The sequence below is a fragment of the Emydura macquarii genome, unplaced genomic scaffold (assembly GCF_026122565.2).
Source record: "Emydura macquarii macquarii isolate MOO-44397 ecotype Brisbane River unplaced genomic scaffold, CSIRO-AGI_Emac_v2 contig_967, whole genome shotgun sequence".
NCBI classification, from domain to species: domain Eukaryota; kingdom Metazoa; phylum Chordata; order Testudines; family Chelidae; genus Emydura; species Emydura macquarii.
This window is the reverse complement of record NW_027131104.1, coordinates 348853-370269: the sequence shown is the minus strand read 5'-3', so window position 1 is coordinate 370269 and position 21417 is coordinate 348853. Positions and strand designations below refer to the sequence as shown.

Here is a 21417-nt window from a genome sequence, read left to right as displayed (position 1 = left end):
TTATTTCAGAAGTGCTTAGTAATTGGGACGTCAGCTGACATCATCTAGTGCTGTGGGTTCCCCACGCATTCCAAAAATCAGGCCCAAAGTGTCTCAAATTAGTCTTGCAAAAATGCAGGCACCCAAAAGTAGCGGATCCTTTGGTCTTGAGAAACTTGTCCAAGGTCACACATCCAGATTAGCACAGCCCCCTCTGATTCCCAAGCACATGCCTTCATCTCCTGACCAGCTTTCCTATCATAGCCACAGCTGAGCTGAGGACATAAAATTGTGGCTTGGCAAACTTCTTCAGTCAGATTTGGGGTTCTGAGTCCAGGGTGCGTCAGACCCAGGCTTGAGTTTATCAGAACATCAAAAGCTTGAGGAGTTGAGATGAAAGGTTCCCATTTCTCATGGCAGCACTGTTGGAGTGTGGATAAATCCTTAGGGTCAGTGTTAGAGCGAGTGGGAGGAGAGTGGCAGAGGGGCTCCAGTTAAAAATCAAACTTGGAAGCGGTCCTACAAGCTGAACTATGGCTTCATGAAGTGGCTCAAGAAGTCAGAGTGCTGCTGTTGCCTGCACTGGGGTAAATGAGTGACTGGAATAATACCGTGTATTACGTTATTACCATTGTGGCAGTCCTGTTAATGGGGAAAATATCCCTTGAGCCTCCTTTCTGAAAAATAAAATAAAATAAAAGCTTAATTTTCATTGAAATAATTCACAATAAAAAATGTCTGTGGGAAATACAGAAGCGCCTTCGGAGCAATTCAAGGTTCTATGCAGAATAATGAGAGTATCACAAAACTGCAATCATCCCAGCCTACGTAGAAGGGCCTTGTACTTCATCAGTCCTTGCAACAAAAGAAGAGCTCATATTCTACAGCAATGAGGGCCATCCAAGTACCTGTATAGAAAGAGAGACCAGAATACCTTACCCAACTTGTTGCCCCTTTGAAAAACTTTTGTCCTTCTGCCCCAGTCTGTGCCCAATCACCATAATCAAAAGCTCTTGCTCTGCAGAAACCAGAACTGGCTTTCAGTTTCCAAATCATTCATCTGGAGATCACCAAGCACAACTGACAACTAGGAAAACTATTTGTTTGCTTCCTGTCTGCTGTATCTCACCTGAGCAAAACCTCCAAAGGAAGAGAGTCCCTGACTCCATTCCCAGCTTTCGGCAGAAGCGGATTACATTTAATTTTCTTGCATGTGTTATTAACTGAGATCAACGCTCTTAAACTGGCCCCAAGGAGGTGGAAAAGCACAACTGTCCTGCAAACAATCTGGAATCTTCACTGTAGAGATCCGACTTGATATTGGCACATGATTTATTGATTATAGTTCATAATTTGATAAGTTCTCGGCTACCATAGTGCATATTCAGCAATATATAAAACTAGACAGCTAGATTCAGTGTCTTCATATTTCTAGCGTAATTTCTTGATGCTAAAGTATTCCCTCAGTGTATTTCCAAGATTTTCCTTTGCCAAACTCTTTAAAGCACTTAGGTATTTCATGTTAAAGATCCTAGCTGAGAGACAAAAGCAATCACGTGTCACACAGCAAATAAAGGAATTTCCCAGATTGAAATACAGAGAACTAGGCATGTGTGCATGCACACACACAGACACACATATATGGACATAGAAGCAAATGATGAACACAGAGAAACCCATGCACAGGAACACATGCACACACAAAGTCACAGAACTCACATAAACTGTTCTCCGCTAGAACTCCCGGCCTGTGGAAATCTGCAGCACTGCATACTCTGGAGTGTAGCAAGCTGACATGAAGCTAAATTTGGCCTTCAAACACCCACAGGCTTTTACAGTAATGTCTGCAGTGGGCCCATGTAGGTGCACAGCGCAGACCTATTGTCTGGCAACTGGAAGTACGGACTTGCTGATGGAGAAAAGGGATTGGATACAGTTTCCAGTCTTCCAATTCATCACAAGTGACCTGGGATCCACAGTTGATCAGCTCTGTCCTCCTTTCAGGGTTGCAAGAAGGAGGCAGCCACAGGCCGCGTGTTAAGACTCAGTGAGATGCACGCTGGGAGTCCTGGTCCACTTGATTCTTGTTTTCTCTGCTTATGTGTCCTCGGTTTTACCATATTCTTTTCAATTCTGATTGAATAAGGAGGCTCCTTTTGGGACCTAGGAAAGGTTCCTCCATCCACAGATCCAGAGGGAGCCTAATGAGAAGCCACAGAAAGTGTCCCCATGTGTGACCGAAATGGAAGCCCAGCTTTCTCACCAGAGGAAAATCAATAGTAGTACCATCCAGAATTATAGAGCCAGGACTTCATCCTGAACATAAGTCTTCATGGAGCAGCCCACATCTCCCAAGTTCTAAGTGGAACCAGACCCTGAGTCCTGGAGCCACCGTCCTCACTTCCTCTCCTCATCCATCAGCTGTAATTAAACAATCTTCCCCCCTGCTTCTGGCTCTTAACGAGGATTTTGTCCTGTCCGTCAAAGGGATGAAAGCGAATCACCCTTCTCCCAGTACGGCACCTTCCACTCACTGACTGTAAAGTGCTTTACAGACGTTAATGCAGAAAACTTCATGCAGCAGACCAGTTTAATCATTATTATCTTCGTTTTGCAGCGAGGCAAGCTGAGGTGCGGGCAGGCTCCAATACCACTGGTTTCAGGTGCCCACCATGAGGTACACCCCCGAGGACCTGTCTTTGCAGACGGCAGAACACACACAGCCCCCGCTGAATTCAAATGGAGCTGCAGATTTGGAGCCGCCTCTGTACGTCAGGTCCAAAGAGTCTCGTAATAAGAGGTATTCAAAATCAGAAATCATTTTTTTAAGACGTTGGCATACGTGCCTTGCCCTGCTCAATGCAACAAGTCCGTGAGGCATCCAGGAATAGGACCCAGGAGTCCAATTCCCAGCCCTGCACTTTACCCACTAGATCGTGCAGGATGCGTTCAGTAAATCCTGGGCCAGTTGTGCTTATTCCCACATACCAAGTCATGTTTCTACACCACGGTGAGCAAACTGTGACTGGGCTTTTAAGTGTGTGTCTTTCTTGTTGTGCCTTTTCACCACCTCCTCAATGATTTAAGAGCTGCTGTGTTTGGCTCCTGGGGCAGTGAGAAAAAAAGTTGAATACTGCTTGTGTCCATTGAATGAAGGAAACAGAATGAGGAAGTCTCTCTAGCTATGGTTTTGCTAAGGGAACTTCTGTTCAGGTGAAAATGTATTTCACGCACGAGCTAGACGGATGTAAAACGTATTACAAGGACAATTAGCTGAATAAATTGTAGCTTCAGAACCACTGAGAGACATTGTTGCAGTGAGTGTGATAGCAACAAGGGTTCCTGTCCTGTATAGGTTCTGTACGGTCAGCATCACCATAGGATCTGAGCACCTTCGAGTTGTGCATTAAGCAACACAACTGACATCTGCCATGTGGTTTGTTCTCTCTCTCATCCTCTCCACAGGGGGAGAACAGAGTGTGCAGTGGGGGTTTTGACAGGGGTTTGTTTTGGGGTTGTTTGCTTTTAATTGTGCACGGCACCATGTATTTATGTTAAACGAGGACAGGTTGAAGAAGTGCGCCCTACGCTTGGAGCAGGTGTTTCATGTACCGTGTGCTAGGTAATTACCTGAGAGGACTCCACCGTGCTTGAAAAACTAAACTGGTTCTTTATGAAGAGAACTAATTACAGAGATGCTGCAACCACAGCTAGCATTCAAACCATTTGCACACAGACTGACTTCCTCGTGCCTCCTCCAAATCCCAAACCCTTCCTTCCTGCAACCTGTGCTCCTCCCGCCACGTTCCGCGAAGGTTGCTAGGCCTTTCCTTTTAATGGTTGCTGTTGTTTCTTTTGTGCATGCATTTGCTGACTTGCTGGGGCCAAAAGTTACCAGTCCACAGCCCACCCTGGGGACCTGGCCTTTACTGCTAGCCCCTTGCGGCTTGCTAAACCTCATAGTGCTTCAGGTGTGCTTGTCTTCTAACCAGTCTCCTACTTCTTGTCTGTGTTATCACTATTGGTGGGAGACTTGCTGTTTTCATTCCGTGGGGTGGTGTCCATTGGTCCTCTGCATTGCTCATATCCTTCGTTTCTTCTGACTCAGCTACGTCAGGCCAGCTGATATGAAGGCTTTTTTTATGTCTTCCTAGTCCTGGACTTAGACCCATCTCTCTGCATATGCCAGCTGTCTGCGGCTGCTCAGCAGCTGTCTTTGCTTTCATCTCCACCGCTGTCCTGAATCTGCAGCTCCCTCATCTGACTATGTCCCACTTCAACTTGGACTGTCGCCTTTTGCCTTTGCGTTGTGTGGCTATTTGATGGTTGGACTCAGACCTGCTCACTTGTGTGTAGTGGCCTCAGGTCCTTGGCTTCTTCCTTGTAGCAGGCTGCCTGCTTAGATTGGTGTTCTCTTAACTGCTTCCGTGCACTGACCATTGTTCCTCCGCTGGGCTGCAGCAGGCTATCCCTCGTGGGAAGCAAGTCTTAGTTCTCTGACTCATCAGTCTCTGAGCTAGGCTGCTACCCAATCCCTGGGAAGAGGTTTTGTGATGGGCCGACATTGCAAGATAGGGACCTCTTCCTGTTTCTTTTGCCTTTGCCATCAGTCTCTTAGCTGTCTTTGCTGCTGGATCTGCCTTCCCATTGCTTTGTGAGTATTCAGGGGTAGATGTCTTGTGCTCAGATTCCCGTTCGGTGCTGAATTGCTTGAATTCTGCTGCAGTGGTCCATCATTATGCAGCCTGCAGCACCCCACCCTGGTCCGTGCTTTGCTGGATTGCCTGGAGCTTCCCATCGGAAATGTGAAGATACTGCAGCATGTGGGCAGACTCGATCTCCTGTCCCACAGAGCTATCTGGGTCGTACTCTGGAGGGTCTGCCTGGCTCAGCAGAGCTGTCACCGGTAGTGACTTTCCCGGGCAGTACCTTGTCTTCACATCACCGCACTGGAGTCTCAATAACATATTGTAGCGCTAGCTGCTCTTCAGGGCTGTGGTATTTTAGGTCCGGTGCCTCACTTATGATGTTTTTCACTCTTTCAAATGCCTGTTCTTGGGTCTCCGATCATTCTCGTGCTGCCTCTTTGTTAACTGTCTCAGGGGTTCACAGGCTTCTGTTAGGTGTGTGCAGAATCTGGAAAGAGAGCTGTCCGTCCTGATGAATCACGGGACACCCTTCACATCCGCGGTCCGAGCATTTCCTGGATGGCTCCGTTTCTCAGGGTCTGGCCCGAGCCCCTCAGAAGTCAACAGATGATCAGTGCAGGGGACCTCAACTCACCTCAGCTCCAGCTTCCCTGATACGCTGCTCTTGGCGTCTCTTTGGGAGTTGGTGCAGCTCGGTATCAATCAGGCCAGATTGCCTCTTCCTAGACATGTACTCCTATAATAATGTCATCAGCTACAACCTGATGCCTGCGAGCCCCTCTAGTGCCTGATTCAGTTCACACTGGAAGACCTCTGGGGCTGGCCTGATGCCCAGAGACATTTGTACCCCCTGGTACCTGCCAAAAGGTGCAGCAAAGATTGTCAGGTGGCTAGATGGCTCGTGCAACTCAGTCACAAACCATGAATGCTTTTGCCCTGCATAGATCAGGTGGTATGTCCTCATTCATTGGCAATGGGGAGTGACTCCTTTTCTACTGTATGGATTAAGCGGTTTTGGATCAGTGCAGATCCTCAGCTTCCTTGAAGGGGTTTCTTAACACTACTTTTTGCTGCTGATCCTGTCTGTTCCAGTTTCAATGGGTGTAACGATGCCCCTTCTGCACAGGCTTGCCAGTTCCTTCATCAGTGGCTCCAATAGGGCTAATGGACTATCGGCAGGCTCGTGGGCTGCACGTTCGAACTGCTGCTTGCCCCCTCGGGTGTCCATCTCCTTTAATTCCGTCAGCATATTGGTCAGGCCGTACGGTGACTGTTCTCCCTCCACATTCATACTGAGGATATTGTGGTGTTTATGGTGATCAGAGCCGCGGCTTGCGCTGCCCTGCTGCCCACAGTGGTACTCGTGTGTGTCAGCCACCGTACACTCAAGCGATAACATCTCTTGTTCCATGGGTTTCTTATCAGCTGCCTGCACTTGCCCACTGGCCTTAGAATGGTTTTATTGTACCTCACCAGCACTTGGTCTCATTTCTCCACTCTAGTATTGCTGCTTATCAACGTTGCTGGGATACATTGCAGCTGGCTCCATGATCCAGTTGTTGATCTAATAGCATAGTTGCAAACATGGCCATTGAATGGCTGGCAGCCTTTCTCTGCAGTGCATGTACATTAAGAGTCCATTGATCTGGTAAAGTTGCAGTGCAGATGTCCTCTTCATTGGAAACCCCTGTCCGCAGTCACGGCGTGCACTGCTGCTTTTCTCTTCCTGAGGTGGCTGTGGCATTGGAGCATGAAATGGGTCTGTTTCCCACACACCTTACCCTGTTGCCTATAGGCTGGGCATTGTTCTTTCTGCCTTTTGTGTTGCTTTTCACAATGTATATACTGGACCGTGATGGTTGCATTCTTGATCACTCTGTCTCTCTACTGCTTCCTGGGTCCCTTTAGCTGAAGCCTGCGTACTCGCTCTGCACTAGGGGCTGTCATTGTTTTGGTCCTACCCATCTGAGTGGCTTCTTTCTGCGCATACTTTCTCTGCCTTTGCTAATACAGTTGCTGCTGCCAGCCAGCTGCGAGGTGCTGCCACCTTCAGGGATCATCCCTCTCAGCTGCACACAGAACTTTCACTCAGCAGCATTTCCTGCACAGCTCTGGACCTTGCAACTGAGCTGCTTCTGGCCTCCCAGGTTGCTGCTCCGCTCGCACGGCCTCTGCTTCCCCTGCCCCAAGGGGACAGCGAGATGATCTTGCAGCTGTGAGTAAACTTAATGGAGCTGTCCCTTCCCGATGAGATCCTGCACCTGAATGCCTGTCTTCTGGATCCTGGGACATCCTGTGGCTCCTCTTCTGGGAAGAGACGCCCTGGTCAAGTCAGGAACAAGGAACCAATCGGTGCTGGATCAGGAATGTCATCCTGCTGGCATGGAACAGCTGGACAGTTAGGGGAGTGGGAGATGGCCAGCATACCCACACTCATGCTTGACCTCTCATCCTGACATGCAGTATTTGTTTGCACTCATAGTCTGGCATACCTGAGGTCATAATGCGATTGGGAGCAAAAATCATCCAAGCGGCAGAGGGCATGACATTTCCACAGGCAAATCAAGAGGGTCGTGTTAGAAACTCCTGGTCCCTATGCAAGCCGGGGCATCTCTCCATGTCTTGATTCAGGGAAGAAATGCAGAATGTCAGCTCCTTGGGTTTTGAGAGGGTCACCTTTGGGACATAATAGTTGCGCACCATGATTTCTCCTCCTGGCTACATCTTTTCAGGCAAGCATGTAGCCTGAAGCCAGAATTTGGCCCACAGATAGTAAGGAATAAATTATTTCATGGCAGAACTCCCTTGAAATTACACCTAGGTTTAATTTAGCCCTAAACCTCTACATTATTATTCTTATTATATATGAAAGCATGTTGTGTGCATCACCATGGTGCCTTACAAAGCTACACAGATGGTTACATGTAGAATCAATTGCGATGGTCATAACAGCTGTAGTGAGTGAGATACCTGGACAGCCCATGATACAGGTCCCAGGGACCACCAGCTCAACCTATCAGACGGAAGGTTGACATATCCACGTTCCTTCTGACTGAACGTGGCAAAGTGCATTTTCCTTTAGTCGGTAACAAGCTCTCCAAACCTACAGCTGTGTTACCTCTGGACCCACCACCCCAGACGATGTCAGGAAATGAGTCATAGGAACATAAGGTGTGCTGGAGTGCTGCAGATCATTGGTTTGGCAATCCCAGCCCCTGCTGACCCAGATGCTTCAGAAGAAGGCGACAATCCAACCAAGTTCACCTCCCCAGTTGTGCAGTGGGAGCCTTGGAGAACTGGTGGTGCTGCTCCAGAATTCAGAGGTGTCTGTCTACCCCACGAGGAGCATTCAGCAGAGATGCCTTTTAATGAAGGGGTGGGTGACAGCTGGAAACGTGAACGGGCTTGCTTCAAAGCCTGGTGCAGAATGAAAAGCAAGAAAGAGAAATCGACAGTGGCTGTCAGGAAGAGCTGGTATCCTCAGCCACCATGTCATTATAATCCTTTCTGGTGGCGCTCAGTTCCTGCCGCTCTCCTTACTGTAAACAGAGCCTGCTGCAGCTGTTCGGGCAGGCAAGACAAACTCTCCCGAAGTTCAGAAACGAAATGACGGACTCTAGCTGCCTCCTCTGGCCTCTTTTTGTCCCGCTGATGTGATCCTATGGCTTGCAAAGTGAACAGTTTGGGGCCCTGGAAAATAAACACACCCTATTGCCATGCCCACCTGGTGACTTAAAGATCCGATTCAGGTTCTCTTTTGTTCTCCTTTTCCCCTTCTCCAGGCAGCTTGAGAAAAAGAGTTTGCATAGAGTGACTACCAAAGCAGCCATCAACAAACGTGGCCCAGAATCCGCTGTCTCAGCAACCTTCTCAGAGCCAGGTGTAGGACTTGATGGAACAGGTGCAGAACCAGTGCAGAAGTCTAGGACCAGAAGTCTCATCATTGTGTGAATACAAAAGTCGGAGGCCTAGTACCCCGGAATCCTACTAATAATATAGAAGTCTAGGGCCAGCAACCTGTCAATAGAGATGTCCTGGCCTCCTCACAATATGGAAATGCACAGCCAGGTGCTAGGAACATCCCAAAAACTCAGAGCCATTATAGGAACTTCACTACTGGAAACTTGAAGCCAAATTCCCTGAGAAATAAGAATGCACAGAGGGACATGAGGGGAATCTTCTATTTCTGTCTCTAGGGACATTGTTGGATGGGGCCAATTCTGTCTATTCAGGAAGATGGTTGTGGGGCTCTTTTCTGTATGTCTATATGGTGGCGTATCCCTCTGTACAGAAGATCAGAGTCATGCTATTCTCTCTCTATGTACTTTTTAGTTGTTACTTATTAGATGACAAACTAATTAGTTCCCCTTTTAAAACCCCCCAGCTGTCCTCTGTGAATACCCTCCGCAGAGTTCTCTGTCTCCCTTGCTCTGCACCTGCGAGAGTTTTCAGCAGAATAAGCAGCACATGAATCACCCTCACACCTTCCTGCACAGATCAACTTCTGCTAAAATTGCTGGGCAGCAACGGGTCCTACAGTCACAAGACCGAAAAAAGTTAGAGAAGTCACATGTCAGCTGACAGCCAAAACCTCCACAGCTCGGAGGTAACGGCACTGCAGAGTTATTAATATTCAAAGTTTGCATTTTTGGTGGTGGTGGCTGTCCCCACATGTGCAGAATTTTGCACTTATATGGCAGACCCTTTCTTCTGGGGAATCGCAAAGTACCTTAAAATGTTGAAAAATGATGGTCTAGTCATTAGGGTACTAGCCTAGGCCGTAGGAGACGGGGGTTCAGTTCCCTGCTTTGCCACAGACTTTCTCTGTGCCTCAGTTTCCCAACAGTACAATGGGGGTAATAGCACTTCCTTGCCTCAGAGAGATATTGTGAGGCTAAAGACATGAAACATAATGTAGTGTTTGGCTACTACAGCAACATGATCCTCTCAACTCCTATGTAACAGAGAGGGAAACTAAGGTGCAGACAGGTGCAGTGACTTGTCCAAGGCCACATGGGTCTCCAAGTGACAGAGCCATGACTAGAACCCAGGTGTCCTGACTCTCACTCTATCCCTCTTCTCTACCTAGTAAACCATACTGCAACAGGTGGGCCTCCTAAGGCAACAAAATATTACGGGAAGTGACTAGTGATTGTGTAAGAGAGTGGAGGGTTGGGAAAGGAGGTTATTTTTCCAGTTTGTCTAGGGCAGCAAAACTCTCTGGCACAAATGCTACATCTGAGAAGTTTTTTTAGGTTGACTTGGTGCCCGGCTTAGATGCTGAGTTTGAAGTTATGTCAGTTTCGCTCTCCATGCTTTGTTAACACAGAGAGTGTTTTGAACACAGAAGAAAATAATGTTCAGGGGGGATTTCAGGCATGGGGATCAATGTTATTGAATTATTATTATGATGTTTTTGTATTACAGGACTGCCCAGAAGTCACAATCAGCATGAGGGTCCCTTTTTGCTAGGCATTGTACAAACACACAATAAGAGATGAGAATGGGTGACCTTTTTTTGCCATTGATTCCTGTATACACACGTTAGTGAAAGTACACCAAAATCATAATTAAAGCCTCTCTATTTTCACATGTATTTGTCAATAAACACAAAGAAGTTCTCAGTAAATAAATGTGAAGCTGAAAAAAACATTTTGTATTTCCCCCCCGTACTGCTACCCACACAACCTCAGCACTGGGACATTCCTACAGTGTAAAACTGCCTAGGAGCAAAGGAACAGCTGACAGCTAGACAAACCAGGAGAAAATAGTTCAGGAGTTTGGGGTTCCATGTATCTTTTCCTCTTTTGTTAAAACTTGGGCCTTCTCTACCTGGGAAAATTGCACCAGTTTAACTTAAATCGGTTCAGTTAAACCAGTGTAAACTCCCATGTGGATACTCTGATTTCAGCTCCAAAGTATCTTAGTACAGTTCAGCCTAAACCCAAAATAAATCAATCTTAAACCAAAATAAGTGTGTCCACACTGGGATTTACACCAGTTGACTTATATACACAGTTTGTTAAACTGGTGTGACTTTCTTGTGTAAACAAGCCCTACTGACTCAGTAGGCTTTGAACAGGAAAAGGCAGGCTTTATCAATCAAACCAGAGTTTCCATATGTTTGGATGACTAGTGGGAAATATTTTCCCTTTCTGCAGAACTTGGTGGCGGAGAACTCCGAGGCAAGGGGTGTAACTAGCAAGGCAAAATGAGTTCGCACACTAGCTGATCCATTGCCTTTCCACCCACTGTAGACTCATCATCTCCCCAGGCAGATAACCACGTTGGTTAGTACCACGTGGAACAAAGCCAAGACTGGGGCTGGGCTGCCTGGAACTCAGTTGGATGCAGGGCTGGAACCTGCCTTTCACCATCTCAGAGGGTGAGGACAGCTGGGCCAGTGCCTGCTTGCTCCTCCACAGTAATTAAGAATGAAAGTCTCATCTCTGTCTGCCGGTAAAATAAAGCAAACACTCAGCCCTCCACTATAAAGTCTGGAGTGGCTTTTTAGTGTTGTTTATTATTATTCTGCATTTGGCAGTAGAGGAATGGAGGCAACATGGCCGCTCGAGTAGAGGAGGGAGTCCTGATCTGCACATCCTGACCCACCTGTGTGGTGGCTAAGCGGTTCCTCCAGGGCTGGGAAGTGTGGCCGGTGGACTGGGCCTTCTTTGTGAAATTCAAAAGCATCATTTCCGTATAATATTTCTATATAATACAGGGCATACACTGCAACCTGATGTGTCCCAGACACACAAGCCCAACTATGTCCATCAGAGACTCCTTAGGAACCAGTGTTACAAAAGACTGTGTCCAGAGGAGGGCCAAAATTTAGCAGAAACAAGTGTAACCCACTGGACATATTATATATCTCCCTGTGGGCCAGAGCCCTAGAAACTGTTTCTGTTACAGCCCCAGCCCCAGCTGCTGATTTTTTAACTTTATCTCTTGAAGTCCCCTGTTCAGTCCCCAGTGGGTCAACTGAAATAGCCACCATTACAGGAGCAAATTCCCACTCCATCCCCCCCTTCACTTTGACGAATGTGGGAATGGAAATCCCAGTTATCCCTGTATCAGTGTGGTGAGAAGATGAAAAAGATCCTAACCCTTCAATTTTTCCCCCCAAGATCCACCTATTCCTTGTACCACTATTGATTCCTATTAAAAGGTGCGACTATGTTGCTGATAGTGTCATAGATGTACGTGAAGCTTTCCAGGCACATCACAGGCAAGAAACCAGATTCTGATTTCATTTACACTAACATAACCCCTTTGATTTCCAAGGAGCCACTCCAGATTTACACCAGTGTCATTAACAGTAGAATCTGGTTTCAAGTCCTTCTCCTAATGAGTTTATAACCTAAACTGGACAACTGAGGTGTGCAGTCTAATAGTTCAGATACAGGAGAATGTGAAGATTGGGCGCCCAGCCCTCCTTTCCATATGGAGCCAAAGGACTGCAGGATCAGGCTATAGTCAGAGGAGGCAGGGATTGCTGTTTGCCGGAAGCTGGGAATGGGCGATGGGATGGATCACTCGATGATTGCCCTGTGCTGTTCATTCCCTCTGAAGCATCTGGCACTGGCCACTGTCAGAAGACAAGATCCTGGGCTAGATGGACCATGGGTCTGACCCACTATGGCCATTCTTATTTTCTTATGATGGAACAAAGCAGGAAGTACAAAAGGAGCGGTCCCTTAAAATTCTGCCACAGTTGCCTTCAAGACAGTGGGACGCGGCAGTGTTTGGTGCCGTTCCCAGGGAACCGGGAGGGACGCCTCTCCCCCCAGTTGGCTACCTCCCTTCTGCACACAGCAGGGCAGGGGGGAACACAGCTCACTGCTCTGCAGTTGGGGTTTGCAATGAGCAGGATCAACCCCACCTTCCTCCCCCGCTAGCTCAGCTGAGCCTCGGGTGAGCAGGCAGCCAGGGTGAACAATCCGGAGGGGGCGGGGGAGTAATAGGCGCCTCTTGAGACAAAGCCCCAAAATACCGGGACTGTCCCTATGAAAAAAAAAAACCTGGTCACCTAAGCAGTGCACCACGTGTGGGGCCTTACACACGCCTCTGCCCTTTGCGGCCTGTGGGCGCTGCTGGCACTCAGCAGGGAGGTGGTGCAGACTATCCCCCCAGGCCCTGCCCTGCAGGGTGCCGGCCCCACCCAGCCGCCTTGCGCCCGCGGTTCTGCTCCGCTCTCCCGCGCTGGGGGCTGGCCAGACGCTGGCTGCGCCCCTTGCACGCAGCCCGGGGCCAGGCTAGCCCTGCGGGGCACCGGGCAGCGCGCCTGAGGAAGGGGCGGCGGCCTAGGGGCCGCTCGTGCAGCCCCAGGTCCCTGCGCGGGGAGCGGTCCCATGCCGGGAGGGTGCAGACCGGACCCGCCCCTCCGGGCGGCTCCTTTAAAGGCTGCCAGTTCCGCTCGCTCTCTTTCCACGGGCCGCGACAGCCAGGGAACCGGAACCCTGCTGCCATAGAAGGAGCGGGGGGCGGGCCCGGATCTGAACCTTGTATGGAGCTTCCCCTGGGCCGCCTGCCCGGCCGGGCCTCCCCTCCCCGCCCGGCTGCAGGGCCTCGGGCGCGCACGCGGGGCCGGATCCGGAGTGGGGCAGGGAGGGCCTCTGCCCCCAGGAAAGGGGCGGGCCCCGCGCGCCCCCCCCCCCTCCCCGCGCCAGCTGGGGGCTCCTTCCCCCTCCAGTGCCAGCATCTCATGGGGCCGGGCTCCCCACCCTACAATTCAGGGTTCCCTTTCCCAGGGCAGACACCTCGTGGGGCAGGACTCGGTAGGCAATGGGGCACGGCTCAGCGCCCCTTTCTGCACTGCAGAATCCCCAGGGGGCATTGTTAACCGCCCCCCCCCAACATCTAATGGGGCATGGTCCCCCGCCCCAAAGGAGAGTTCTCCCACACCCCAGTGTAACTTCGCCTGCAAGTCGCTGTTTTGTTCTGTGTTCCTACACGGCCAGCAACGGGGCTCCCGTGCCAGGCCGCGATGGCAATACAATGAAATAATAAAGAATTAGTGCTAGTCCACGTGTGTGTGTATTACTTACACGAGTCTCCTGCCCCCCAATACAGCCGTTCAGGGATCACCCCATGCCCCCCAAATCCAAACAGCCAGTGAGACGTCCTGCCCCCCACGTGTGAAATGTAGTGCCCCACCTGCCCCCCAAATCCAAACAGCCAGTGAGACGTCCTGCCCCCCCACGTGTGTGCCCCACCTGCCCCCCAAATCCAAACAGCCAGTGAGACGTAGTGCCCCCCCACGTGTCACCTGCCCCCCAAATCCAAACAGCCAGTGAGACCTCCTGCCCCCCACCTGCCCCCCACCAATGAAAATAATGGTGCAGGTTCGCTCCCTCAAGAGTTCCAGGCCACACGGCGCAGCCCCCATCCTCTTCCGAGGATGCAGGCCCGCCGCAGGAGTGCAATGCAGGGCAAACTCTCCCCCCCGGCAAACAACAAAACTCAGGCATCTCAACGTGCACACTGGCCCCCCTCGAACGTGCAGTTCGAGGTTCATCTTCAAATGCCCAAAGCTCCTGCTGGCTCCTTGTCAGGCTGCCTGCCGCATGGATTTCAGGCGCGGTGCGCGGCTGGCCCTGCAGGAGTTGGGTAAGTGGAGCCGTTGCAACATCGAATTTTTCCATCCATTTGCTATATAACTCGGAGGGGTTTAGTTAAAGATAGCATCAGTTGGCACACTTAGCACGAAACCACCTAATTACTGACGCCTCAGACGTGCCAAACTCTAAACGGGGCGGAGAGGCTAAAAAATCACAGGCGACCAACGAGAGTTCCCGGCTTTGAATTATGCGGAGCGCTCCTCTTCACACGAGCAAGCAGAGCGGTGAGGGGCCTACAGGACACACACACTCCGTCCTTGTCCTCTCCCGGGATCAGCTTGGAAAGCCATGCCAAAGTCGGCCATGACTCCTGCAAGTTCGGCGCCTTTGCGCCTGTTGGTTTAAGCATGTCACTCCCGCAACACTGCAAACCCCTGCCCGTGCAATGCACCGCCAGAGCTGGCCTTCCTAGCGCCCCTTTGAGCGGAAACGATGTCCCCAGGGCCGGTTTTGCTTTCCCTACGGTTTATCTGTGCACAGGCCAACACGTAAGTCTCTCCCTCCGCAAGATGAGCGCCTAGCTCGAACCACCCGCTCCAGCCCTACATAGTTTAACCGGGGGGGGGGGATGCGTGGTATTCTACCGGAGTATGTTCCCATCTGGAAGGGTTTCTTTGCACGCCAGAGGTTGTTTGGGGCGGGTTTCGAGTCATGCAGTGCTCCTGCCCCATTAGCCTTACAGATGTGCAGTGACAGCTCGGCAAAGTGACCAGCACGCGACTCGCCAGTCGCAATCTACGCCAGCTGCATGGCAAAGGTTTCGCTTTGAAACCCCAATCAGATGCCCCCCCTCCCTCGTCGAGTTGGCCCTCCCGTTTTGCAGAGGAGCCCGGGCTGAGGCGCCGGGCCGGACACGGGTACACCGGGCTGCCTTTTGCCCTGCAGATGTGAGTCTCAAAGTAAGACAGGCCGTGCTTTCTTTGACAGTCCACGCTGCCCGGCTGGTGCCGAGAGGCGCCCCTGCCGCCGTGCACCGGTTCACAACAGCGCCTGGTGCACCAGCGCTTTCCGCCCTTCCCCGAGCTAGGCGGGCGGCCAGGTGTGCTTGTCGGCCCGAGGTGGCCGCTAACCAGCCGGCTCGGTGCACCGAGCTGCTGTCAAGCCCGTGCGCTGGGTCCCGGCTTCCTGCTTTCTAGTTTTCCATTGTGAGGAGCTTCCATTGTGACGTCTCGCCCGCGGCTGGGCTTTGTCTGTCCATATTTGGGCAGCTACGTCACGGAGCTTTCCAGTGCCTCACATAAATAGGCTGTGGATTTCCCTGGCTGAGCATTTGGGCAGCAGTGAGTGAACCTGCTAGCAAGAGAGGGGGACAGAGACAGAGACAGAGACAGAGAGACAAGAGGAGGAGGGGGCGAGGGATCAAATACTCCCCCCGGCTTCTACAACCACCGCTGCAAGCCAGCTCGCCCCCCCTCGAGGAAACACCACCGGCGACCCACTGAGGATTGTACCCCCATCCCTTTGCCCCCCCCCCTCCGCAAACCATCCCCGCCTCCCCCCCACCCCTCCAAAAAAAACCCTCCCCCACCCCAACTTTTCTCTTGCGTGATTCCCCGAGCACGGATTGCCACTCGGCTCGGATGCCGCTCCTCGGGGGACTGAGCTCAGAGCCACGCTGAAACCTGCCGCTGCCCCCAGTGCTATGACAGGCAAACTCGTGGAGAAGCTGCCGGGGACCATGAACGCTTTGATGAACCAGTTGCCTGACAATCTGTACCCCGAGGAGATCCCCAACTCGCTGAACCTCTTCTCCAGCGGCAGCGAGTCAGTGGCTCATTACAACCAGATGGCTGCAGGTGAGGGGAAGGGATTTGGGGGGAGGAGGAGGGGGTGGGGGTAAAGGAGGAGGACGCGTGCTGTGTGTGTGTGGAGCGGGGGGGGGGGGATGATGGAGCCTAGAAGGGAAAGGGGATGGTGGGGCTGGAAATCTTTCCCCCACCCACCCGCCCATCCATCCCTCCATCCCCTTCTTCGTGTGTTTCTCTGCGGTCGCTGTCTCCGCGGCTGCAGGGGCTCCGTGGGGAGTGGAAGCGGCCAGCCAGCGAGGTGGAAGGTATGGGGCTGCCCGCGCTGGAGGGTGGGCGGCGGGTCCCGGGCTGCAGCCTCCACGGGGCCATCTCAAGCCAGCCCCGGGGGAGAGGGACGGGGTGTGCATTCCATGTGCGTGCGTGACCGCGATGTGCCTGTGTGTGCTCGGCCTCTCTGCCGGCGTGTGCGTGTGCCCGTCTGCGGACATGGCCCTGTGTGTTCGGCCGGAGGCTGCTGTCCATGGCCGCGGGAGAAATAATCCGGCCCGGACTTTTATTAGCCTTGGTGTCGGAAGGCTCGGGGCTGGGTGTGTGCAAGCTCGTCTCCAGCACGGGGATGCAGCGGGAGGGATGGCCGGGGGCAGCTTTCGGAGGAGGAGTAAAGCCGGGGGGAGACAGGTGAGCATGTACGGCGGAGGAGAGACGGCCCCGCTCCCTCCCCTCCCGGGCCAGGCGTGCTGAAGTTGCCCTGCTTCTGACTCGATTCCCTGGGAAGTGAGGGGCGGGGGGGTTGGTTGGTTCTGGAGCCTCGATCCCTGCTCAGAGATCCGACCCGGTTCTGCCGCCCCTGCCGGACCGCCGCCCTGATCCGAACCGCGGGAGCTCTTGCGTTCGCACGGCCGCTGGGTCGCAGGAGTGCAACTCCGCCGCCGCGCCGCTCTCTCTAAAACTCCCTTGTGTCTTTCATAACTGGGCTGGACGCAGACACCACGGCAAGTTTGTAAAGCGCGGGTGGCCGGCCACGGCGCCTCGGAGTCCCCAGCGCTGCCTGTGGGGTGGCAAAGCACCCGGACACCGGTAGAGAGAGACCAGTTCGCTCTCGACAGCCTGAGCTTACCTGTACCTTCAGGTACCTGCCTCCTCCTGACCCACCTTCAAGGGCTTACTGGGCTGTAGCCACCAAACACAACACAATGCGTGTGCGTGTGTGGAGCTGTCACACTCGAGCTGTCTTTTGTGGAGAGGTCTATGGAGTGCTGCGTGTGCCTCTCTGCAGATTGTCCCAGCTATCTATAGCTGTGTGTGTGTGTGTGTGTGAACACCCATGGCTATGTGTTTGTGTATATGTGTGTATCAGTGTGTGTATGTACTCGTGTGTGTCTGAGCCCGGGCGGGTGTATTTATGGCTCTGTGTGTGTGTGTGTGAGTCCATGGCCGTGGGTGGAACTACACACGTATGTATATACATGGCTGTGTGTATGTGAAAGTACCCCGATGTGTATAATATACATCCGAGCCAAGCTTCCGTTTCATGTTGTCTGCTTGTTACCTGGGCAGTGGTTTGGGACTGGTCCCCAGTTCTAGGCAGAAGTCCCTCACCTGGGTCTTGCTCGCCCCTCCCCACCTCTCTGGGTGCCCCAGGTCGCAGGTCCCGTCCTGTTGGCCCTCTGCCCTGCAGTCCGGTTCTGTACAGGCCCCCAGCGTTTTTGCCTGCCCCACTCTCCGAGGCGCCTGTTACTCACCCCCCTTCTCTTTCCTTTCCGCAGATAATGTTATGGATATTGGATTAGCGAACGAAAAGACCAACCAAGAGCTTTCGTCCTATTCGGGTACTTTCCAGCCCACCCCTGGCAACAAGACTGTTACCTACCTGGGGAAATTTGCCTTCGATTCCCCGTCCAACTGGTGTCAGGATAATATTATCAGCCTCATGAGCGCTGGGATTCTGGGGGTGCCCCCTTCCTCCAGCGCCATCACCAGCACCCAGAGCTCTGCGGCCAGCATGGTGCAGAACCAGGGCGAGGTGGACCAGATGTACCCTGCGCTGCCCCCCTATTCCACCTGTAGCGACCTCTACCCGGAGCCAGTGTCCTTCCACGACCCCCAAAGCAACCCAGGGCTCACCTACTCCCCCCAGGATTACCAAGCAGCCAAGCCAGCCTTGGACAGTAACCTCTTCCCCATGATCCCAGACTATAACCTCTATCACCACCCCAACGAGATGGGCACCCTCGCCGAACACAAGCCTTTCCAGAGCTTGGATCCCATTCGGGTCAACCCGCCCCCCATCACCCCGCTGGAGACCATCAAAGCCTTCAAGGACAAACAGATCCACCCCAGCTTCGGCAGCCTCCAGCAGCAGCCCCTCACCCTCAAACCCATCCGGCCCCGCAAGTACCCCAACCGGCCCAGCAAAACCCCGCTGCACGAGAGACCCCACGCGTGCCCGGCGGAGGGCTGCGACCGGCGCTTCTCCAGATCGGACGAGCTCACCAGGCACCTGCGGATCCACACGGGCCACAAGCCCTTCCAGTGCCGCATCTGCATGCGCAGCTTCAGCCGCAGCGACCACCTCACCACCCACATCCGCACCCACACCGGCGAGAAGCCCTTCGCCTGCGAGTTCTGCGGGCGCAAGTTTGCGCGCAGCGACGAACGCAAAAGGCACGCCAAGATCCACCTGAAGCAGAAGGAGAAGAAGGCCGAGAAGGGCTCCTCTTCCTCCTCCTCCCCGCCCGTGTCCTTGGCCCCCGTGGTCACCACCTGCGCATGAGGCGTCCGCCCTGACCCCGGAGCAAAAGCGCAAAAAAAAAAAAATGGGGACCCCCCCCCCACTCTTCAAGGAACCGTTTGCAAAGGCGCGCGCCTCCCCTCCCCTCCCCGCTTCGCCGGGGGGAGGACTTGGCTTTCAATCGGATCGTCTTGATCCGAATCGGCTGCGGGAGGGAGGGGCGGAACCACCCCCCGCCCCACACACACACACTTCTCCCCGCGGAGCTTAGTGCGGGGCGGGTGAGGGGCTGCGCTGTGCCGGCTGTGGAGAGGCCAGGCGCTGCAAGCGAAGGTGGGGGTGACGGCGGGCGGGAAGCTCCCCCCGCCAAATATGCGCACCCCCCTCCTCCCCTCCTCCCCCCGCTGCTCATTGGAGGTGGTGGGGGGCACCAAAGCGCAGTGCTTGCTGCCCGTTGAGACTGTGCGTCCCTGTGTGTGTATGTGACTCTGAGCTGAACTGGGCTGCTTCGATATCAAACCACCCCAAGGACTCTGGGCCATGGAGAGAACCAAGCAATGGACATATCGGGGACCCTGGGTATCATTGGAATGGGTGGCCTTCCATCTGATCTAAATGTTTCTTACAGAAATACCTAGGATGCTACTGCTGCTGCTTCTGGTCTCCTGGCCCCCCTCTTGGAGCCTCTTCCCTTATGTTTTCCTGGTATCTTCACTACTTGTCTTCGAGGCACTTTCTCTGATGTGCTGGAGAAGGGATACGGCTTGGGATCAGCTCTTGGTTGCTCCAGATTTATCTTCATGCGGTGTTTTGTTTTGTTTTTTTTAAACCGATTTCCCTTACAGGTTCATCCTGTCTCCTTCCCCCCACCTCTTCCACCCAATGCATCCTCCCTCCTGGAAGGAAGAAAGAAAGAAAGAAAGAGGCAACCCTCTCCCCAAATTTCACTCCACTTGGTGTTTTATTTCGTGTCTCACATTTAGTAAGAAAAACCTTGGGAAGAGGGGGAGAAAAATCTTTCCCCTTTTCATCTGGAAGAGAAGAGATTGTTGCCATTTCTGTTCTTGTTACCATCTCTACAGCAGTTCTGAATTAAAAATAATAATAAAAATATATACAGTATGTAATTGTTAATGTCACTATTGGCTTTCTAGTACAGTACCAACCATATATAAAGGTATATAAGTATTTACAGCTTTAATGTTTTATTTTTGGAGAAGAGAAAATAACTGTGAGGAGTAAAATAGTCACTCCAAACTTTCCTCCAAAGGGAAGATGGGGGATTTGCATTCAACTAAAATCCTCTTTTATCACACCCAAATCCACCTCCCAGTTGTCCTCTGTAAGCAGCTCTGAATGTACTGGCTCAATTGAACCCTAAGAAAGAGGGGAAAAGTAGAGCTGTTTAGCAGCTTTCATCAAAGATCTGACTGAATGTACTGTTGTTACCTATTCAATCTTTTCCCCCTGTGGCTAGTATACTGTTGGGGTGGGAGGGGGGGGGGAGTAATTGAGTTTACAGGATGTCTGATTTAAAGTCACTTTATGCATCTTTTTCCCCTTTAGTATGTTTTTTCCAAAGCACCATTTTTCTGTGGTGGATTTAAATGGACTAGCTATCTAGATCTTTAAAAAGAAACTAAAAGGGAAGTGATTTATGAATTTCCAGGTATTCCTAGCTTAATCTGGATTGACAATATAATGTTGGGAAGGGTGGGATGGGAGATGCTGGTTTAGCATTTTTTTCAGCAGAAGGGAAATTCTTTACAGAAATGCATAAAACAGTATTTTGCTGAATACTTTTTATAATGTGATATATTTTTATTTTATTTGGTCACTTAAAAAACAGGGAGGAGAAATCAGTTAGCCCTCAATATTTTTTTTTCTTTCTCCTTCTGGTATGTGCATGTCACTGCATGACTGCTCTGATTTTTTCTTCTTTTGTTTTAATAAAACTGTGCTCAGACATTTAAGCTAAAATAAGCAAAAATAATAATAATTTTAAAAAAAATATTTGTTGCCAAAAGGTCGTGCTATCCAGGTTTGATGTCTGCATGAGATTTTTTTTCTAAAAAAAGAAAAAAAAAAAAAACCAAAAAGAACCATAGAAAATAAAGGAGAAGAGAGAAAATGCAGTCTAATTTATGTGAACTGAAAGGAACAAAAAAATCAGGTTTAACCATGCAAACCTAGGGGAATGATATTTTTGAAAGACTTTTGTATAAAGTTGAGTACTTAGCGAAAAAAAAAGACATACCAGATGTAATATATTTTGTGGATGTTTTTATTTCTTGGATTTATAGTACCTTATACTAAGGTTAAAAAAAATTATGCTTGATATTGTGAAAAGGTGATAATTTTCACACACATTTCATTTGCTCAATTGTCACGTTGTAATGCAAATATGATAGTTAATGCATACAGCATTTTTAAGAAAAAAAATCAGAAATATTGAACTGATGTATTGTTGTACCATTTGCACTGTGAGCAAATGCTAATGCAGTAAATATATTGTGTTTGCTGACAATCAAATCCTGTAGTAAATATCTTTATTTTATCTTTCTTTAAATATATATATAAATATAAATAGGTTCTGAAAAATCTCTAATATCTAAAGAAAATGTTAAAATGGCTTGCTTGAAATGTGTAGGATGTTAGGTATTGTGCATCTCTACAGATCATTTCTG

The 21417-nt window shown here is 51.0% G+C and overlaps 2 protein-coding genes across 10 annotated transcripts in view; both read left to right on the top strand.

Annotated features, from left to right (window-relative positions):
- Nucleotides 1-10467, top strand: part of PEBP4 (phosphatidylethanolamine binding protein 4) — a 219827-nt gene extending 209360 nt beyond the window's left edge. For 3 of the 8 annotated variants that reach the window (XR_010918875.1, XR_010918874.1, XR_010918876.1), the window contains exons 8-9: nt 2597-2779; nt 9013-10187. Coding sequence is in view for 2 of the 8 variants with exons in the window: in XM_067543690.1 (XP_067399791.1) it covers nt 10056-10129 (74 nt within the window). In the remaining 6 variants the exon portion in view is untranslated. Of the gene's footprint in view, nt 1-2596; nt 2780-3547; nt 3602-9012 lie in introns of all 8 variants that reach the window. The other 5 variants (XM_067543690.1, XM_067543689.1, XR_010918879.1 and 2 more) reach the window with 4 other exon arrangements.
- A 5426-nt stretch (nt 10468-15893) lies between these two features.
- EGR3 (early growth response 3) lies at nt 15894-21262 on the top strand. 2 transcript variants are annotated; one of them, XM_067543687.1, is made up of 3 exons: nt 15894-16048; nt 16243-16304; nt 17766-21262. In XM_067543687.1, the coding sequence occupies exons 1-3, from the start codon at nt 15894-15896 to the stop codon at nt 18770-18772; spliced, it is 1224 nt and encodes a 407-aa protein (XP_067399788.1). In that variant the 3' UTR covers nt 18773-21262. The 2 variants fall into 2 exon arrangements, with proteins under 2 accessions (XP_067399788.1, XP_067399787.1); XM_067543686.1 differs by lacking the exon at nt 16243-16304 and having other exon boundaries at nt 15894-16047.
- The last annotated feature ends 155 nt before the right edge of the window (nt 21263-21417 follow it).